This window comes from Montipora foliosa, chromosome 2 (genome assembly GCF_036669935.1).
Source record: "Montipora foliosa isolate CH-2021 chromosome 2, ASM3666993v2, whole genome shotgun sequence".
Taxonomy (NCBI): domain Eukaryota; kingdom Metazoa; phylum Cnidaria; class Anthozoa; order Scleractinia; family Acroporidae; genus Montipora; species Montipora foliosa.
Genome location: NC_090870.1, coordinates 48,658,382 through 48,680,613, shown reverse-complemented (window position 1 = coordinate 48,680,613; position 22,232 = coordinate 48,658,382). Strand labels below are relative to the sequence as shown.

Below are 22,232 nucleotides of genomic sequence, written 5' to 3'. Positions count from 1 at the left end.
GAAAGTGGGAAAATGCCTAAGACCCCAGGATAGACCGTGAGTTATCAGCTATCCCGTAAGAAGTCAAGTATATGACATATCTGACATATCCACCATTAGTAAATACTAAAACAGTAGATACAGTTGAACGCGCGCTATGATTGGCTATACTCAAACTGCGAATATCCTTTGGTATCACCAACTAGTGGACTAATACAAATCCTGCATTTTGATTGGCTACGCTACTAGAGGACTATTAATAATAGTCCTCGAGTAGCGAAAACCGTGACGCTTTCTTTCGTGTTATTCCCAAATAAATATTTCTTCAACTTGCATTTGCTAACTTTATTATTGCCTTTTCTGTCCGACAAGTTGGGTGATACTAAAACAACTAGACCCTTCGTCCTCAAGGGCCACGGGTCAATAACCCATGAGGCGAAGCCCTTGCGGGCTACGGGTCTAATTGTTAAATATACGTAATTTTGTGTGTCGCGGAGAAAAATGGTAGTTTTTCCAGCTTTTTTCCGTTAAACGTATAAAATTGTGCAATCGCCTGATTTTAGCCAACCCAAATGTCGATATTCCGCAACATTGAGCAGGATAATGGTTAAATATATTTTAGACTCCATTGCAACTGTGTAAGTTGCTTCAGTAACCATTCTGAACTAAAATCATTTCATGTAATCCGCAGTTCAAAGTACATGGTATCTCAGTATGTACCATACAGAATGTATAGTTTGATTTCTGATGTGTGACGGCTTTACGTCACTGTTGCCACGGCAACTACCACCAAGAACAAATCAATTTATCTACTGTACTATAGGACCGATTCCGTGTTCCTGAGGAAAACGAAGTCCCTCTCGCATATCAAATTTTGATTTGAAAAGGTCAAGTCCAAAATAAAAATAGGAAAAGAAAGGGAAAACCTGTCCCACTTACGTCAGACAACTAATTACGAACCGGACATAAGTTACATTGTCGTGCTGACAAAATGTGCATTTATTGATAAAATTTGACTCAAGATTAAATTGAATACAAGTTGTAAAATTTACGTGCAATAAGTAGAAGCCTCAAATGAGCTGCGCGAATAAATTTACAAAACACTTTTCTTTCAAAAATGAAAAATGAAAAATGGAGCGCCCAACTTGCGCAAGGGGCTGTGAACATTTAGCCAGTTGAAAAATGGAGATATTGATTTTGTTTGATTTTGGCTGTGTGCCCACGCAGATTTGAACGGGGGGAAAATAAGATGAGTTTTCTATTAACAAATATTTGTCGTTGCCGTGACGCGGGCTTTTTAAATTAATACGCCGCAATATGATGACAAAAGACTTCAACTTGGCCAGGTCTGTCAACCGGGTGTATAAAAAAGATGACATTCACTTTAAGGCTAAGCCCTTTGTAATCGCTGCAATTGATAAAAAAAGAAACTGACTGGACTTAAGTGGAACTTGTCATTTCCATCAGAAATAGACAAACGTTTTTTTTTAATTATGGTTTTATTGTTTACCCTGTACCTTGATATATTCGAAATTAAATCGACTATCGGTGTTTTTTCCTCACTAAAATTTCAAAATTAGCTTGTCCACCTTTTCAAGATTACTTTTCTGAGAACCAGGGCAAAAACGCCGGAAATGTGCGTTTTTTCTATAATTTGGACGGGAGAGCTTGCGGTTGCTCTAAAGGGGACTATTATTTTTCAACGGATATTGAACAAAATAAGTTTGATGGAAAGAAAATGATCAAAAATAATCACATTTTTTTTAAATGTAGCCAGTGTGGGGTAAAAGTGATGTCATTTTGTCCGAGCAACGTCCTTACCAATTACGAATTACGTACATAAAGTGTAACGATGTTGCAATGATGACGAAAATTATTACAACTATTATCCAGATATTGTATTTCATCGGTTTTATAAACAAATGACGACATCTTCTTAGTTTCATGCTTGTTACGATTACCGCAGAAAAGCTCAATAATTGTTTGATCGTGATGCAATCAGACAACTGATTGTATTGATCATTTCTTCGGAACTTCGAAGAGTTTGCCAGTGCGCTTATAAGAAGCAAGCAATCGAAAGCTAAGGGCCGTTTTTATACTAGGACGCATAATTCGCAGTCTGGTACGAACTTGGGCAAACATTTCTTCTGCGTCTGTTAAATTCGTCTAGTATAAGAAAGGGCACGGGACGCATTATGCGTCTGTACGGAACTTTCCAGTTTAGTGCGTCTTGGAAGACGAAAAAAAAGTGGATAGTTCGTCCAGACGCAGAAAAAATGTTTGCCCAAGTTTATCCCAGACGGATTATGCGTCTTTTATGGTTCGTCCCGTCTTTACCCTAGACGAATAAGATGAGAGACGCATAATTCGTATGGACGGATTCTGCGTCTCTAGTATAAAAACATGGCCAAGAAAGGCATTTGTGAATGACGAAAGAACACTCGCATCACGCCAGTCCAATTTGGAATGAATGCCGATACCTGAGAAAGGCTGTCTTTCTCTCTTTCGAAAATGTGACGTCTGAGAAACGGTACAACGTGGCTCGGCCAAAGTGTCCGACACCTATTTAGTTTCCTTTCTTCTTCACCAGCTCAAAAAATTCCTCTAGCCTTACTACAAAAATGGGAGTAGAAAGTTCGAATAGAAGCTGTTTACAGAGGCACTGTTATGCTAAATTCGCTGTTTTTAGGTCAAAATCTAAATTAGTACATTAGCTCAGTCACACGTACATCATGACTCATGACAACCCACTGACAAAATATACAATATATTTATGGCACAAAGAGCTATTCGTATTAATCTTTGGCGACTTTCTTAATACACCCACCCGGCGAATTGGCCATTTTTTTCAAATTTCAATCCATTTACGTCCTCTCCATCCTTGGCTGCAAACAAGAAAGAATACTTTAAGCCGCGACTTCAGTGCACTTTAATGGTTATTGGCAACAAAACTGCAACATTATTTTTCGGTCTTCACTAATGACGTCTTTTAGCACTTAAAAGTTTGACAAAAATGGCGTGACACTGCTCCCTTAATACAAAGTTTCATTTCTGAAAATAGAAAAACTCCTAATATCGTTCCCACTTATTAAAACGCTTTAGTTATTCTTTCATCACCGTTTCAAGTAAAGTTCAGGTATGCAGGCACAAAACACCACAAATAATGACCTTTTCTGAAAAGAACTGTTATAAAGACATCCGTACCGCAAGTAGACCTGAAGGGAGCATATTTCCCAGGGAGGGAAGGGGGAGATAGTCCTGGTTCTTTTCAGTATTAGTTTTCGGTTATGTTTTAAATATTTTACCGTAGAAAAGGCAGGCTTACTTTAGTCAAGTAGTTTCTGTATGTGACTGGCTTTTCTTACTTAAGCAAGTTAAACGGCGAGCGCAATGGGCTACTGAGATTCTTGCGCTGGCAACTGTATAAGAAGTCGTATAAAGATGAAAGCAAGGTTTAGAATGATATGGTTTCACGTTTTTTTTTTTCGTTTGCCATCTTAAACTTTATGGACCTCTTTTGTTAAATAACCAACGTTTAGGCCTATGATTCTAAGAACGAACAGGAAAGAAATTTGTGGGTGGGATTCTGATGTAAATACGAGATAAACCCCGCATCTTACTCCAGTTCTAGCTGCAAATAAAATTTGATGCTATTTTGAGAGCCGAGATTCAATATTTAGTGATAAACAGGAAATGAGGCCCCCATTGAGATATGAAAGTAAGACCCTATATTTTTAGCAAAATTATCATGAAAATACGTATATTGCATTGCACTTCCAAGCAAATTTCCGAAAATGCTTGATTATTGAAAACTGAGAATTTGGGAAGTAAATTCGGCGATGATTTTTTCCAACGCTTGCGACGAACCAGCTAGCATCCCAACATACCGGGAATCGGTTTCTTCAAGAGCCATAATGTCCTTTTTTTTTTCTCTTGTTAAATTTATACATGTGTGACGTAAACCGAGACCATGTGCGTTGATTGAAATACTTGGCGGGAAAGATGTTCTAAGTATGGACGATTTGGACGGAGAGATGTACGAGAAAATGTGGGCTCCGGAGAGAGAGGTCTGAAACACAGAGAGCGAGCGCGTCTGGTACTGGGTACCAGTGACCGAGCGCGCAAGTCAAGCACCTTATTGGAACGCCTGACGAGAATTTGCAAGATTCAAGGAACAGCTGTATGGGTTAGTTAAATGGATGAAGAACTACTTCAAAAAAATTTGGAACAATATAAAGAGCAAGTAAGTTGTATTCATGGGGGTATCGTCTAAAATATCGTAAATTTAATTTACAAGTCTGTTTCCGTACGATAAATATTTGCATAGACAATGCGACCAAAATTTGCCACACTCTTGATTGCTGTTTCATTATACTTGCTTTAATTTCATCTGGAATAATCGGTAAGAACGGGATAGGCGTACACCATATTGCTGCACAGCTCAGATTAAATATTTGAAGTATTTACATAAATCGTTGTCTTCACAAATTAAACTTTGAATTTTTAATAACTAGTCTACTTGCAGGAAAAATCTCAGTTGTGGATTATCCACAACTGAGGCCTTGCCATATTGACCAAGTGGTAGCAAGGTCAATACAGCAAGACCAAGGTCAGATATTTTCCTGCAAAGACCAAACAAGTCACATTCATGCACTTTCTAGTAATCCTGTACTTATTCCAGACCGGCAAGTATGTTTTGCAGGTTGCAGGTTGCAGGCTGCAATTTAAGTACAACTGGAAAACCTCTGGCACTAAAAATAGTTAATAACCCATATGCTCATCATGGGTTCTTACATAAAGTAGTTGGGGTCTTTCACATGGTAAAAACACGTGCAACTTCACCCTTTCACAAGTATATACCGTCTATCATAAACAGCGTCATGTAACAGTCACAGTAAATCTATCGCTTTACCTATCTTTTACGTGCCAGTGGTTTTCCAGTTATAATTAAATATTTCAACCTGCAAAATATACCTGCCGATTCCAGACTGCTATTTTCACTGGTCCCTATTACCTGTAGCTTCCTTTGTTATCAGGGCTAGGTTCATTGTCTTATCATCTACTAAACCACGAAACAGTGAAACACCGAAAGACCATGTATGACCTCACCATATATTGAATACAATTAATCCTAAAATGTTATGATCTCAAAATCCAACCTTTGTTGGTTAGTATTCAATGTATGGTGGGGTGATGGTGTTTCGGTGTAATGCCGTAGCTTTCCAGACGCTCTCTGGAAAGCTACAGGGTCTCTCGAACTTGGTGTATTCTGTCAAAAAATGCATTTGTTTTCAAGACAAATATAACAATCTCAATTTGCTTAAAGGTATATTTCGTCCATGTTCTCATAGTCTGTCAAGAATCAGTGGCCAAACAAATGTAAATGACTACAAAGAGGAAGGTGCCTATTTAGTGTTCTGATTACCTTAATTTGCTTAATTCTTAATCATTCATTCTGTGTGCATTATTGAAGAATAAAACCCTAGCACTTAGCCCATCAGAGTGCTTGTTATATTGGCAACAAGCACTAGCAATAGTAATAATTAGTTGAAGGGCTTTCCTCTTGTGGTAGGTAAATTTGGCTCAAATAGATTGCCACTCAAGTTAGAATTTTAAGTTTAACCTTAGGCTATTGACCCCTGGGAGAGAGACTTAACAGATTTTACTCTGTCTAATGCCAAACGATTTTAAATACTTGTCAACTTGGGGTATCCTAGGGCGTTAGAGGTATCAATGGGTTAATGTGATTTTTTCTTGGCAAAAATATTTTAACAGATGCATACATTGTAATAAAATATAACAATAAATATGATGTTGCATTCCAGTTCTTACAGATTCAGGCTGTCTTGCAAAGTACTGGTGACGAAGGGCAGGATGATCTCGTGAAGCTAAGAGATGATCTCGTTGAACTTATTCATGTATCTGAAGGTACCCAAGTGTTGCACACTGTTGAAGTATGATGATGATCTCCAAATGACATGAAGCCAATATATTGCCTTTTTATTAAAAGTATCCCAGCACAGTGCAGACTTTCCAACCCCTTTTGCAGGAAAATAGGGAGTAGTTTTTAGCACTGACGGCACAAGCCTGTAGGGGGGTCTAGGGGTATCCTCCAAGGAAATTTTGCAAATTTAGTTTCTCTCAAGTGGCATTTCCTGCATTTTGACATCATTTTTGTGGTATTCTGTAAGACCTTTATTCTTGCCAATGCTTGTCTGCCATTTTTGGGGAGTCAGGGTGGTTTAGTGGTCATCAACCGTTCCTCCCACCTCTGTGACCGGGGTTCAACTCTGGCTCGGGTCGTACGTGTATGTGGCCTGAGTTTCAGTCGATCTCAATCTGACTCTGAGGGTTTTTTCCGGGTACTCCGGTTTTCCTCCCTCCTCAAAATCGACTCCCGGCCTATTCCATCAGGCTGTGGTACTGTGCTCCGAGGTCATACATGGGTCGTTTTCAGGGGCCGAGCGCCTAGCCGGCAGCACAGCTCCTTCAGTCCGACCTCATCGAGCTGCACCCTTAGTAATTCAGTCTCCGACTGCAAGAAAGGGCGATTAGCAGGTCAGATTTTATTATTATTTTTGTAGCCTGCATAGCTGACGCAAGAGGCAAATTAACAAGTGACAAAGCTGCATGGAGAATGGGGAAGGGCAATATTTCACAGTGCCCCTCCCCAACACTACCACCAGCTATGGAGGCACTGGCCTTATGAGTTTGCATGGGGGGGGGGGGGGGGGTTCAATGGAGAGACTGGGTGAGACATTATAGGATAAGAAAGTGAAATATGTAACTTTTTACTCTCAGATCGCAAAAAAATACCCAAGATAAGCAATTTCTTTCCCTTGTTTTTAGAACTTCATGATAAATCAGAATAATCTGATAAGAATCGGGAGAGCGGGAGGCAACACATCAAATCGGTAGACTCCCCAATCAAATCGGGTGGGTTGGAATGTCTGACAGTGCATAATGTAAGAACTGCAGTGGGAAAATAATGTACAATCATGCAGTGTATTGGTATTTTGGAAAGGAACATGGGAACCATATGTGCATGTCAACAATAAACAAATTAATAGACTTACATGTATTATATATCTGAGAATATCAGGAGGCAGGCAAGCATGCTACAGTGTACTTGCAAGATTAGCCACTGGTTATAGTAACTACCCTATCAAGTTACAAAAGCCATGGAGCAACAACAGCTGTCAGTTTTTTTGCTTTTAGTGGGATCAGAACTTGGCCTCTTCAGGTTTCAAGCCTTAGCCTAGTGTAACCATGATGGCATTCTTTCCGCAGTATGCATAAAATGGTCACAACATATCCTTGAATTATAAATAGATCTGGATATGCTGGTAAAACTGCATAGATTTCAAATAAGGTGGCCATAACAAGGATAATAAATTATAATAATATTAACATTAATGTTAATAATAGAAAAAAATTGTAATTTTTTTCCCTCAGAAAGTCTCCTATCACTGAAAAAGAGCAAATTACTGCAGTTGCTTGAACAAGAGGAAGATACATTTTGTGATTCTCCATCAAGAGATAATGAAAGTTATGATTTAAACAATCACGATGAAAGAGTAAGTTTTTAGGCTGAAAGATGTCACTTAAAAATAATTATGTCGCTTAATTATTATCAGAGGTTGACAGTGATAAAACCAACTTAATCAGAGACTGTATGTCACTATTTAGGGCACGTTCGATTGACCCTATTCCGGAATAAGAATACGTGAAGTGATGATTGAAAACGGTATGTCTGGCATTTTGAGGCAACAAGGATGATAAAGATATGTTTAAAATAGCATTTAAGCAAGTGTTTGACAAGTTTCATGTGAATGTCCTTAAAAACAAAGGATTTCTAACTTCTATTCCATGTATTCCGATTCCGGAATATGATTAATCGAATGCACCCTTAGTAGCCTGTTTCACTGGTTGTCAATGAAGATGGTACTGATTTACTGAAGATGTTAACTATGATATATAACAATTATTCCATGAGCCTGAGTTGGATATGAAGTGATAAAATAACCAACGAGCACGTGGCGCGAGTTGGTTATAATCACTTCACTTCATATCCAACAAGGGCGAATGGAATAATAATGTTTTAGTAAATTCTCAAACCAGGTTTTGCCGCCGATTTTTATTTCCACGATTTTACAAAGCGTCCGGAAAGAGCATCTTGGCGCACTATTTTCCATATGACGTAAAACTTCGACTATTGCCTCATAGTCGGAGTTTTTTAGCCAATCAAAAAGCTAGAAATGCAATAGTCGGAGCTGAAAATTTACTAAATGATTATGGCCATCACTCCAAATTATGTCATATCATTGATGATGGTTTGTAATAATGTATAAAATATTTTTTCAGAATACTAAAAAATACATTATTATTTTTGAATGATAATCATAATAACATTTTCATTTGATGTTTTGATTTTATTAAAGGACAGCCTTGATAATGAAGATTCTTTGAATATAGAGGATGATATAACTGGAATGAAATGTCGAATTTCATACACACAAGTAAGTTGGGAAACTTGACATACTTTTAAGGACATTGGATTAACCTTATGGAAAACTTTAAGGAGATAAATTAAATGTTGGTGTTTATTTTGTGTTTGGTTCCATGACTCCATGTTAGGTACTGTCTTGATCCCTATTTTGTTTTTGGAGTAATGTCTGTAATGGATGATTTTTTTCTTGAGAATGTGTTGACGAAATTTACCTCACCAAATTGTAGTCAGGGCTGTCATTAGGGGCCGTAACCCGTAACACCTGTTACGGCTTAGCCCAGTCAATGTTACGGGTGATGGTTGCTGCAGAATGAATATTCATGGTGCAAAACAAATTGAAATTTATTTATAAATATTTACCTTCTACAGAAAATATAATTACTGCCTTGTGTTGTCTGTGTTCCTGATTCTAAGACGTGCTTTTAATAAAAATCCAAACATTTTCTGTAAGAAACCTTTGAAGAACACCCCCGATCGATCGTTGTTGGATTCCGACGCCATTTTTTTCAGTAACAAAATAATTATCAATGCATCGTACTTGATATAAATGGGATTCCACTAACCATTTTTCAAGGTTCTGTGATGCATGACCATTTCCACATGGTTAGTAAATATCTTTATTCATTGTGAAGTTTATCTTTTTGCCCTGTTTTATTTTCATCACTTTTTGATTGATTGCACCTCAGAGGGCTGGAAAATGCATTTCCGAGGATCTAATTTGAAGACTTTTCTGGTGGAGCATGCCCCAAGACCCCCCTAGGGGCTCTGGCCCTTCGGGCCTTCCTTTACATGGCCTTTGACCATTTATTTACATGTTACGGGTGAAATCTTGAGTGCTACACCTGCTTCAAAACTTAATGACAACCCTGGTAGTAAGTTGTCTTGAATATTAAATATATTTTTTGATGGAAAACATACATGTTAGTTCAACTGACTTAACTTGAATGTGCTGATGGTGGCGCTTGCAAATTTACTGGTTGTGATCTCTTCTGCTTAAATGAACTGTAAAGCCATAGAATTAAGAAGTTATTAACCCGGAACCTTCAGTCTCAACATGAAAATCTCAAACTTGACCTCGCCATCTCTTATAATATTATGTATGTTACAGTTAATTTTTGTTTTCAGTTAATTTTTTCTAACTAGGGGATTTAATTTTTCACAAGGTCATATTTTTTTAACATGGTAATTTTTTTTAAACTACCGGTAAGTAGGTACCGGTAAATTTTTCAAAGAGTGGGTAAAATCCTTCTCTTGGGTGCTAATATCAAAGACCAATAATTTTAGTGAGTAGGGTCAATTGCTCAGCAGACTGTCTACAAATATTGTTCATAAACAGTGATTTGTGCTGATAAGCAGTATTTAAGTTTTTTTTTTTTTTTTTTGGGGGGGGGGGGGGAAGGGGAGATCTATCTAAAAAATTTGGAGGACCCCTACTTGCTTCATTAATTTACATTTTCTAAAATTTGAGACACCCCCAACCTACCGATAACTCATGGCCACAAACTAATACACAATGCAGAAGTCAGAAGAACGAGTGAAACAAATTAAATTAAGGCAAAAATACCAAAGACCATAACGATATGCTGAGAAATGCAGAAAAAAGGCAAGGCAAACAAAACCTTTAAATTAGAAAGCCAGCTATCTCACTCATATATGGTACAACCTAACAGGCGCTCAAGAACAAAACGATCCCGCCGGCCGGGTCAAAGCTTTAAAAGCAGAATCACTTGCTTCTACCACCGACAAGCCTATCCGTTGAGACGAGAATTCAATTGATGCAAAAGTGTGAGGGCAAAAGGTCAAATTCACATTACTGTAGAGACAGGGTTGTTCAACAGTTTTGTAAAGTAGCGGACATATTTCTGAAAGAAAAGGAACTTGACATTTTTGGTGCCCTAAGGCATCTTGCGAGCGCCAAAGGTGCAAGCTACCCAGGGATTCTGGGGGCATTCCCCCCTCCCCCCCCAGGAAATTCTTAAAACAGAACACTTTCAATTTAAATAGTTTGGCGTTAGACAGAGTAAAATACTAAGTCTGGCCAGTTTTGACCAGTTTGGACGTCAAAGGGTTAATTAAACAATCAAGGTTGAAGTGATTTTCAACTTTAATTTTTTGTGCTGTCGTTTCAGGACTGGGGAGCTACCGAGCACCACAATGCCATGGTTTTTGATTTGGAATCTATAGAATTACCTGATGGGATGGAAGAAACTAAGGTATTAATTAATACAAAAATCAGTGATAAAGTACCAGCATAATTTCGCAATTGACATGTGATGAAAAGAATCATTGTTACATGCAATATTATTTTTGTTGGAACTTAAATGCAGTTTTTGTGCCAATAACTTGCCAGTAATTATACTTGTGAGAAGGAGGAGCAAATCAGCTTGATCTAAGTTGTGTAAACACCCGTAAAGTAAGAAAATTTTTAGGAAACTGGAAATAACACTGAAAATAGACTTAAGTTACCAGAATTGATTCATGTATAATGATTTTTTTTGTCCTGTTAGGTTAGGGTGTTATTCATGAACCCTACTCATCAATCCATGATGCCCTGCCCATATTTCCTTGAGAGCAAGTGTAGGTTTTCTGAAAATACCTGCAGGTCAGTCTGTACCACAGTAACTGTATTTATGATGATGAACATACTGTTAATTATTTCAAAATTATGAACTTTATCTACAGGTATACTTTTTTGCCATTGTCTTGCATTGGTGAAAAAAAAATAGTTTCAAAAAATTATTAAATAAATTTAGTTACATTTAAATTTCCTGTTCTATTTAGATATTCCCATGGTTACTTGGTTAGTGTTGAGGATTTGATGCCATTTAAAGAGCCAGATTTCAGGTAACAATGTTGGTGAAAATTTGAGCTATATGTGAGCAATACATTGCAGTGTCTTGTGTGAGCCTTCTTATTACTATTATTACAATACTTAACTAATAATATTTTATTAGAAAAGTCGTATTTATAATTTATTGTTTTTATGATGTACATGTTGTGTTGTCGCTCAGCATTTTTGGCTGGTGAACTGAGGGGACACTGTGAATTTTTTTGGTTTCTGGCTTGAGGAGATGACTATATCCAGGAGTGTGGGCATTACAAATGTGAAAAGACTGACAGTGCCTGGGCAGAAGTAATGGTTCCTTAAGGAAAAGAGACTTTTACCTCAACTAGTGGTACCCTAATTAGTGGTTCCTCTAATTTTTCCTTTGTTTCTTAAAGTCAGGTGCAGTGTGGTCAGTTATGCCTGGCACGATATGATGATGGTGTCTGGTACAAGGCTACAATTCAGTGAGTATTTACTCAAAGTGAAATTTAACATTCTTCACCATCAGCCTATCCTCTTTTGACAGGTTGTTAAAAGAGAAAGAATTTTTTTTGTAGGTCCATAGATCAAGATTCTCATTCATTTGTTGTCCACTACAATACATACAATTCTGATGCCACGCTGGGTTTGGATGGAATTTTGCCATTAGGTAAGTTTCCTGGAGCATCATTGAGAATAATAAAACAGTGTTTGAGAGTGTTAATGTTACAGGACGAGACACAATCCAATATCCATATTGTTGTGTACAGGATCTGATTGTGGTGACTGTCAAAAGCAGCTCTTAAAAATAATTTTTAGCAGCTTTTTTTAATAATTATTTGTGGTGATACCTTATTTTATTGCTGATCATTTTGTAGACCAAAGAGAATCTGAAAATGTATCAGATAACGACCTTTCGAGTTCTTCAAGTGACAATGAGGATATCCACAGCATAAATGAAAACAATGATGAAGAAAATGCAGTTGTGAGGTTGTCATGGAAACCATCCACAGGACCTTTTCGCCTTGGGGAATGGGAAGAACATACAAAAGTAAGTTCCTTTAAACTGTGACACTTGAAGTCCAACTAAACTCTGAGGTGTTTCCAGTAATAAAAGGTCTTTTTTTGCAACAAGCAAAGTTTAGTTTTTCCCCTTTTCACTCAAAAAATTTTCACTTGTGTGTAGCTGTACACATTTGGTTAGCTTGGAAAAATTGCAGTCATTTTAACCAACAAGGCTGCAAGTTTCATGTCAGAACTGTTTATTCTTTATTTGACTTCAGAATTGACTCTTCAGTACCAAATTCTTTGAAAATATGAATGCAGAACATCGATCAAAGGACGCTTATTTCCAAAATGGTAAAATGTCTTAGTTGCAAGTGAAAAGAATAATCATGATAGCAACTTAAATGAAAATGAGCTCAAGTGCAATTAAGGCTGCTCACAAAAAATGACTTCTATCACTTCAATCTGTTCAAGTCAATATGTGAGCCAGCTATGCATAACAAAATAAGGCTGCTCGCAAAAAATGACTTCTATCACTTCAATCTGTTCAAGTCAATATGTGAGCCAGCTATGCATAACAAAATAAGGCTGCTCGCAAAAAATGACTTCTATCACTTCAATCTGTTCAAGTCAATATGTGAGCCAGCTATGCATAACAAAATAGCCCTGTACTGCAAAAACTAATCCAGGCATAATATAAAAGCTAGTTCACCTTGCCTTGCACCTATAGACTACCTATGCCTCGCTTGTTGGTTCTCTAAGTACATGTACTCTGCGCCAAGAGGTTTCTTCCCGGGTACTTCAGTTTTCCCCTCTCCTCAAAAACCAAGATTTGATTTGTTTGATTTCAGTTGATTTGTAGTCTCCCCAATTAGTAGAGCACTCGTGCTCAACTAAATAACCTTGAGACTTAAATAAACTACCGTAATTATTATTATTATTATTATGCCTCGCAGATTATGAAGACAGCAAGTGAGGCATAAAAGATTTCTTTGAAAAATAGCCACTTGAAATCAGCCCTAACCTAACCCTAAACCTTCTTGAGGCTTTTAGACTTTATTTTTTAAATCTGAGCATAATAAAACTGATGTAACATGCCTTGCACAAATGCCTCAGTGGATCACAGATTGTGCATCCCCCTTCTTTTCTTTAAATGCTGTTTCTGAAAATTGAGCCAAGGTCACAGGTAGTTTGCCAAATATTGAGGGCATTAATTAATAATGATACCACCTAATTCCCTGCAGAATTATGTTCAGGTACAGTGGATGATACATGTATTTGGAAATCTACAGTTTCTGAACTGTACTACCTTTTACATATTTCAAGGTATTATATTCATAGTTGCAGGCTTAGTAATACCCTAGTCAATTTACAAACATAGACAAAACAAATCTTGACCTTGATGGAAATTGAAAAATAAAATAATTGCAAATGATCATAATTATGATAATGCCCTGCAGGTATTCCAAAAGAAATGGTCTAGACTAAAATAATAGTACCCCTCAAGACATTCACCAACTAATAATATTGCTTAATTTGTATAGTTATTTGTATATGTTTTCTGTGTGTTGTCTGTTTTTAAGTGTTGTAAGCATGTGCTAAGCAGTTTGTATAGTATGTATCATATTGTAAGTATCTTTTAATTAGTTAATGTAAGTTAAAACTGTAAGGATACTACTGACATTTAGTATCAATAATAAATAAAAAAAATAAAAAAATAAGGGCAAATTACTGGATGAAAATGGTTTTCCTTTCATCTTGCAATTGCCTTCCCTTTCTGAGTAAATCATGACTTGTTCCACTTCTAGGGAGTAGAGATGGCGTGTGAGTGGTGGGTGGAATCACATCCCACCAATGTGGCCCATGCAGGCTAGATTCCCAGACTTGGCGTCATATGTGGGTTGAGTTTGTTGGTTCTCTTCTCTGATCCGAGAGGTTTTTCTCTGGGTACCCTGATTAATCCCGTCTCCTCAAAAACCCAATTAGCTCCCGGCAGCCTTAGAAGAATTGACTCTTACCCATTCACTCCTCATGTACCCCATGATGCCCCCAGTTGACAAGTAAAATCGTCTGGCGTTAGAATAAAACCTTTTAAGTTTCACTCCCAGGGGTCAATTGGTTAAATAAAGTTGTTTATGATTATTATTATAATTATTATATATAATTATATGTAATTATTATATATTATTATTATAATAATTATTAATAATTATTATAATATTATTATTACTATTATTATTGTTATATTATAATAATATTTATTTTTTATTTTTTATTTACTTACTTGTTTATTTGGAAGTTTTAAAACAGTTTTAAACAGAAATATCTGTATTGCTTGTAAATTTATAGTTCTTACATTTTGGAGATATTTTAATTTTTGTTTATATTTTTATTATGCAAATAAAGTGATTATTATTATTATTATCGTTAATTTTAGCTAGTATTTCCTTTTTGAAATTTTGAATCAATGTGACAAAAACTCCTGCCACATTCACGCATACAACAATCAAAAATTAAAATTAATTGAATAGCTTACCGCTTAGGAAAAGATAGTTCTTCCAAGCAGCTTTCAACTTTAAAATCAATTTCAGTTAATATCTGTGGTTTTTGCTCGAAGAAAATAACTGGTTGAGAGTTTTTTTCCCATAGGGCATTGGATCAAAGCTGATGGTCAAAATGGGATATATATTTGGGTAGGTCTGGACTATTGTATGATAATATTTTTTGAGCAAAGGTTTGTGGTAGATTAAAGTCTAAATAATGTTGAAATTTCGAGTCTAGCATGCTGGGAAGTGTTAGCCGTCAGGAAGGTCAATAAAATGGTGTTGTACTAGTTTTAAATATTCTTTGGATTATGGATTCATAGGAAAGGCCTTGGTAAGGATGGAAGTGGAATAGTAGAGCCTGTTGAAGCCGTGGTGTTACCTCAAGGTAAAAAAAAAATAAACAACAGTACTACAATTAGAATAGATTAGAATAATCATTAATCAAGTTGAGGCAAGTGGAACCTGCCTAGACTGGTTCCAAAAATAAAAAAAATTCCAATAATTCTCCAATAATAATTTTCAGTTTTTTGAAGAACATCTTATGGCTGTTTGAGTCCTTGAATAAACTGTAGGTTTTTGGCTATCATATTCAGTATGGACATAAACCTACTGTAGGAAATCTTTTATTTGTATTCCTGTACTTTCATTACTTTAACCCACTGACACATCAAATGCCCTAGGATGCTCCCAGTTGACGTCAGTAAACTCGTCTGGCTTTAGACAGAGTAGAATCTGTTATGTCTCACTCCCAGGGGTCAATGAGTCAATTACAATAATAATATTATTAATACTTGTTATTGCTGACCACCCTGTTTATTCTGAATATCTCAAAAACCAAATTCAGTAAATTATAAAAATTATTGCTTGAGCTTAATTAACCTGTTGTACAGAAAGAAATAAAATGACCAATGTTGTGTTACATGAAAGCCTCATTTTTTTTAAAAAATATGAAAAGTACCGGTACTTGTAATTGATTTTAACCTTCTTGGCCAAAATGCATACAATTCTTAAAATTGTCCTTGGTGGTTTGAGTCCCAGAAAGAACTGTAGGTTTTCTAGGCTATTGTACTAGGAAATACTTTTCTATTACTGTGCAAATCATACATTATTTAACATCGCTACAAATTATCGGCTCCATTACTTGCATGCCAGACAATGACATACACCTCCACTCCGTTGTGTTTGAATTTGGGTGGGGCAGCCGTGTTGTTGATGAATAGACCTCTAAAGTAACAAATTTTTGTTTGTTGCACTCTACTAAATTGTAGGTAAATCTCTAGACAAGATTGCACAGCTGCGAGAGAATAACAAACTTTGTAAACCTGGAAAGAAGAAAAGGAAAAAAACACCACAAGTTAAAAATATCAAGCTGCCAGATAAGGTGGAAGAAATGAAAATTTCACACTTCAAAGCAATTTTGCATTTAAATCCCAGGATCTTTGTAGTCACTGAATGTTTTGCCATTAACTTAAGTATTACTCAACAAGTAAATCAAAGGTCATTCTTTAGTCTTTACATATTACTACAAATAAAATACAGAGTACATTGAATGTCGAGGACACTTTTGTCATTTGAAAATTGGAGCCCATGCCCTTCTAATTCTTTCCAGAAGAGGTTAGAATAATGGCAGTTACAAGTAAAAAAAGATGAGATAAAGTTGTGGGTTCTGCATTAAAAAGGTGCAGTCAAGTCTGCCTGAGTGCTCAGTTCTTCAGTTTTATTACTTGGTTAAGGTTATGTTGCTCTACACCAAGAATAAGTGAGAAAAATTAATAACAACAAATAATGAGGAAACAAAAAATTGGCCCAATCCAAGCCTTTCCACCTCTAACTCATCTTCTGTAGGTTTGCAATTTGCAAGGATTTTTTTTTACATAATGAGGCTATATAATGCTTAACAAAATTTTAAAGACTTTTTTTTACAAATTCTACTGTCATTCATATCAAAATGGTGTATTATGTTGTAGGATTGTGGGCAAATCCGTTATTTACAGACTGAGATTCTTTTTGCACTTTCCAGGCTTCAGGTGGTGACATATTTGATTTCATTAACACAAAGCTTGGACACAAGCGAGGTTAGAGGTTACCACACACATTACTATCACCAATGTTATAGATGTTATCTTTTCTTATTGAAGAACGACAATTCGGACAAACAGGCGAGATTTATCTGCTTGCTGGAACATGAGTATGAAATGCTGTTAGCAAAATTAATATCAAAGTGGAATGCCAAAGGTGGCCAGAAAAGCTTTTAATATGGGGGAGGTCTGGAACCCAGTATGATGCCATGGTAACAGAACTGTTAAGCTCAAATCGTGGAGAACATTTTATTTTAGTAGAATCTTACTGCAAAAAATCAAAAATTTCTGATACAAATTGGCTGAGATATCTCTTTTCATCATATTTGAACAAAATTTGGTTGAGTGTATGACGTCAGCACTTGGCTAATTTGCATATTTTAAAAGCTCGAATATCTCTGGAACGAAAATAGATATTTGAAAAAAGTAAACAGCATTTTTCTCCTCACGCAGACTTCTTGTTTATGTTTCAAAATGGCTTAGATAGGAAAGATGCGATTTTCGTCATAGTACCACTTTAAGACAAGTACTAGTAACATATCTGATCGATTTAGCTGCGAGTTCATTCGAAAGATTCAACTGACCTGGGGACGCAGTTGTCGTTCAAACATGATTAAGCTTATTGTTATGTCTTCTTCTTCTTTCTTTATATGTCTCACGGGATATGTCTGTGCATACGTCCACGTTCACTTCGATCTTCCGTGTGAAATTCCCAAGAATGATGTACTGAGTAGCAAAGAGTTATTCCAGGCGATTCTCGTTCCCAGGAATCATAGCGAGAGATATTCACCTTTTTGTTAAAAAAAAAATTTTTTTGCAAATAATATTGTTCTCCCATCTGGCCCTCTCACACAGTCAAAAAGTGCATATTATTGCTACTTAAACCACTCCAAAATGTATTAATGGGTTATGAGCGAGGATCTTCAGGGTCACTGATACATGTAGGTAATAGATAAAATCGATAATCGATGACATTCGATATCAATTAATCGATTGATATTGATAATCGATGATAATCGATGTACTTAATTGATTGATTCCCATCAATTATTGATTAATATCTATAATCGATGACAATCAATAATCACAAAAAAATTTGTGATCGCCGCATGATTATTCATCGATTATCAATATCAATCGATTAATTGATATAGATTGTAATCGATTATTGATTTCGATTGTTGAGGTCCTGCCTGTAATCTTAATTAACAACTATTTACTGAAGTGGAGATGGCTAGTAGTAAATATCCACCACTACCCACTGACACGGGGGTTAAAAGTTGTTTTAGCATAACTAAAACAGAGAAACAATAATTATGGTACAAAAAAATGTTTTTAACTCATTTATTCCTGCAATTATTGCAATATTTTTGGGTGCAACTCCAGTGCAAGTTGCTCGGAGGTGAATAGCAATGGAGATGCGGAGTTTGAGTAGCCATTCATTGTGCGCCTTCAATGCTTAATCCACTGTTTTAGTATACACTAATCATTATTTGTGTTGCTTGTGCTCATGATGCCAGTGAAAAGCAGCCCCAACTCTTGAGATGACTTTTGCATTTCAGGCATCAAATATACAGTCAAGTCCCTCAAAGTGAATAAATTAGAACATATCCTATAACAATGATGATAAGGTTGGCAGTTACAATAATAATATTATTATTGTAACTGCCAACCTTTATGATCATGACCAATTTTCTTCTGAATTCAGGAAATATACACGATATAAGGGTTCCTGTTCCTGGAACAAGCGCACGTGAATTTGAGGAAACAGAAACAGGAAAAAAGAAGAAAGGTGAAGACAAGAGCATAAACTGGAATTTACAGGTACAGCTAATTAAAAATACAAGACTATTCAAGATATGGAATGACCATGGAAAGCTTTCATTGAGGGTGCAGTGCTTGGCAAACCGTGAGCACTGCTTTGTTATGACTTTGAATGGCTAGTTTATTCTCTACTTAACAACAACAACAACAATAATAATAATAATAATAATAATAAATGGTGGGTAATAATAATAATGATAGAGTGGTTTTCAATTCAGTGTCGAAAGTAATTAGCGAATTGCTTTTGTTTTGCATTGCTTCTCTCAGTGATTGGTTCAAAGTTCTGGCGCCACTTTTTCAACCAATCACAAGTGAAACCAAAACCAATTGTGGCTCGCATGTGCGCATTTCCCCGCTCTTTGTGTTGGCTATGTGTAATTACTTCGAGTTTTAATTGGTTTACCGGATTGTCTCTGTCCTTTTTGATTGGCCAAAGTAATTACTTTGGTTTTGGTTTTGAGACTCGATTGAAACTCGCTCTAACAATAACAGTACTTATAATTATAATGAAACATTAGCAGTCTAAAACTGCAAGACTGCAAAATCCTTATTGACCATTGAACATGTATCCAGAGTTAAAGCTCATTTCCATTGTGTAAAACCCCTTGTCTAATGGATGTGTTCCCAGGAATTAACAATGGTGGAAGAGGTAGATCATACACATTTAATGTAGCAACTGAGCTCGATTCTTTCAGAGGTAACCAGCACTAAACCTGCTTTTTTGGTACTGCAACCTAAAGGTTGACTTATGTGCATTGATCTTTTTGTGCATGCAGGCTATCAGCATTCCTTTTTTTCCTGCCACAGCTCTTTAAAACACAAGAGGAAATATCAGTAGTGAAGAAACAGTTAAAGAAAGAGGAAACAGCTCTCAGCAGACATGTAGATAAGTAAGTAGCCAAGCTGCAGTCAGGAAATGAGCTCAAGTCCAATTATTTAAATAGCTCCTTGTTAAGTTTGGCGTTACATCGTACTGGTATATTTAATTGACCATTACACATCTATAGGGGCTTTTCAGGACCAATGAAAGGTTATCAGTGAAACAACAGAACAGAACATTACTTTTTTAAAGAATCATGAGAATCTTAAATAAAGTCTGCATACGAGCCAGTAGCCCAACTCACCAGAGCCTATCCCTGGTTTCCGTAGCATTAAGCGACTAGGAGTATTTCTACTCCCCTCTGGATGGTATGCTAGTCCATCCCAGGGCTACCCCCAGCACTAAATTTGCCGGTACCCATTTATACACCTGGGTGGAAAGAGGCACCGTGAGAGCAAAGTGTCTTGCCCAAGAACACAACACAATGTCCCCAGAAAGGACCTGAACCCGAACCACTCGATCTGGAGGCAAGCGCGCTAGCTAACCATGAGGCTGCGGCGCCTCCCTGGTCAGAGGCAAGCCAATTACAAGTACAGCCAAGAAATTGAACCTGGACTACCAGTATCAAATTCAAAGATTTTTGAACCAGGATATTGGGATCTTAAGGCAATCTTGTTCCCTTACTACTGGGTTGCACTGCATTCAGATTGTAATAGTTTATTCATGTGCCTGCATTAGACCTGAACCATGCAGTAACTGGTAACATCCAGCCCATCTTAATGATAACTTAAATTATTTTGATTTCTAGGGATGAAAAAGCTGCATCTCATTTTAGACAGAAGGTGACAGCCATGAAAGCTCACTTGTCACAACTTCAAGAAAAGGAAAAAGGCATACAACAGAAGCTAACCCATAGAAAGAACCACAGAAAATTAACTGTATTCTAGCTGCATTTCACATCACTACTGTGGAAACGAAAGAGGATATGTTCTGTAGTAATTATCACAGACTAGATGTGCACTTGAAAGCAGAATGGTCAAAATGTAACATTTTCCCTCCGAAGAATGCCACTTGTAGATTTTAATTGCCAGCTATCCAATTTTAGTCATCAGTGGGGAACCCTACCGATAAAAAGGATCCATGATGTGAACATCTACTGAAATTTAAGCCCACTTTAAAGGGGCTATGTCGCATTATTTTAGGGTGTTTGGGGACATATTATTTATCATGAGTTTAATACTCTAAAATGGTAAAGTGGAATTCCTTTCCTGATAAAATAATCACAATTAAGATGATTCTGAGCAAAAATGGCCTTTATCTAACAGATTTGCCTTAAACTTAAAAAACATTGGGCTAATATTTTTCAAGATTACCCAAATGCAATCCCATGCTTCTCTTTCCTTTTGTTATACAGTGAAACCTCTATTAAGTCACCACCCTCGGGGGTAACAGCTAGTGGCTTCTTAAAAGATAGAGGTTAGTCAGAAATCAGCAATATCTTTAGTAGAAACGTCACCTTATTCTAAAACAAACACCTTTAGAGGCTTGTGACAAATTTTGCACAAGAGACAGCCCAAATACTGAACAAAAATACAGTACTTTTAGAAAAAACAAATTATCCTCAAAATGTTGAGGTCAAGTTCTCTCAACTTAGCATGAACAATCTAAACTATGGCACAAACTGAGTTGAATTTATAACCGGAAAAGTAGGCAATGTCTGCAACTGAAACATTGCATCACAGGGCCATAATAAATTTTAAAAAATTTGCATGGGAGTCTGTAGCTGAAAAGCCAAAATAAGTGTATTAAACTTAACCTTTTGACCCCTAAACCGGCCAGACTTAATAAGTGGCCGCTCTATGGAGGTTCCACTGTATTTCTTTTATGTTACTCAGGGGTTTCAAGTGGTTACAAGGCTGCTGCCTAACGGTCGCCCGGAACACCTTACTTGCGAGAATGGGTGACCAAATTTCTGAACGAGTAGCTCAAACGGGCGTCTAACTTATCACAAGGTGATTCATTCTCACTTTTAATTAATTCTAGGCTCTTGAAAAAATGACTCGGGCTACTAACTTTTAATGTTGGAAGCCCGAAGGGCTCTGGAAATTTTTTCTTAGTCAGCAGCCTTGGGTTATTGCGATCTTACATTCTACCTTTTGGGTGTCATGAAATAACATGATTTTGTGTGATATAGCCCCTTTAATGTGTTTTTTGTGTTCAAAACTTTCATTCTACTTTGTCTTTTGGCCATGCTCCTCAGGGGGTGGGGGGGATTCCTGTTAATGGACTAATGGGGATGGGCATGGATTGACTATAATAGGGTTGCATTTTCAACAAAGTTCCTGACAGAGTTTTCAAATTGTTTGGATTTGGTGTAAGGAAAATTCTGGCTAGTGGGGCTATGCCTAGAGAGAAAAACAAAGAAACTGCAACCATGTTGGAGAAAATCACTCATTTCTTAAGACCCGTTCACACCTAAAGCACACCTAATTGGCGAGTAAAATAGTCTGGTGCTAAACAGAAAAAATCTGCAAGTTTCACTCTTAGAAGGGGACATAATGTTTTGACCGACTAAGATGTTGTAAAGATGACAGACCTTTTGGCAGATACAGCGGCCATTTTGTTTTCTATTGTTTCAAGACATTATGGGATGCTCAGGGGGCAA

General features: G+C 36.7%; 1 protein-coding gene across 1 annotated transcript; it reads left to right on the top strand.

Moving 5' to 3' along the window:
* The first annotated feature begins 4,069 nt into the window (after positions 1-4,069).
* LOC137993392 (zinc finger CCCH-type with G patch domain-containing protein-like) lies at positions 4,070-21,395 on the top strand. The gene is made up of 17 exons (XM_068839219.1): positions 4,070-4,222; positions 5,805-5,907; positions 7,435-7,556; positions 8,421-8,498; positions 10,618-10,701; positions 10,996-11,090; positions 11,270-11,332; positions 11,711-11,779; positions 11,873-11,964; positions 12,173-12,345; positions 14,949-14,992; positions 15,166-15,230; positions 16,114-16,226; positions 16,866-16,920; positions 18,632-18,747; positions 19,555-19,637; positions 20,376-21,395. The coding sequence occupies exons 1-17, from the start codon at positions 4,175-4,177 to the stop codon at positions 20,512-20,514; spliced, it is 1,542 nt and encodes a 513-aa protein (XP_068695320.1). The 5' UTR covers positions 4,070-4,174; the 3' UTR covers positions 20,515-21,395.
* Positions 21,396-22,232: the final 837 nt, after the last annotated feature.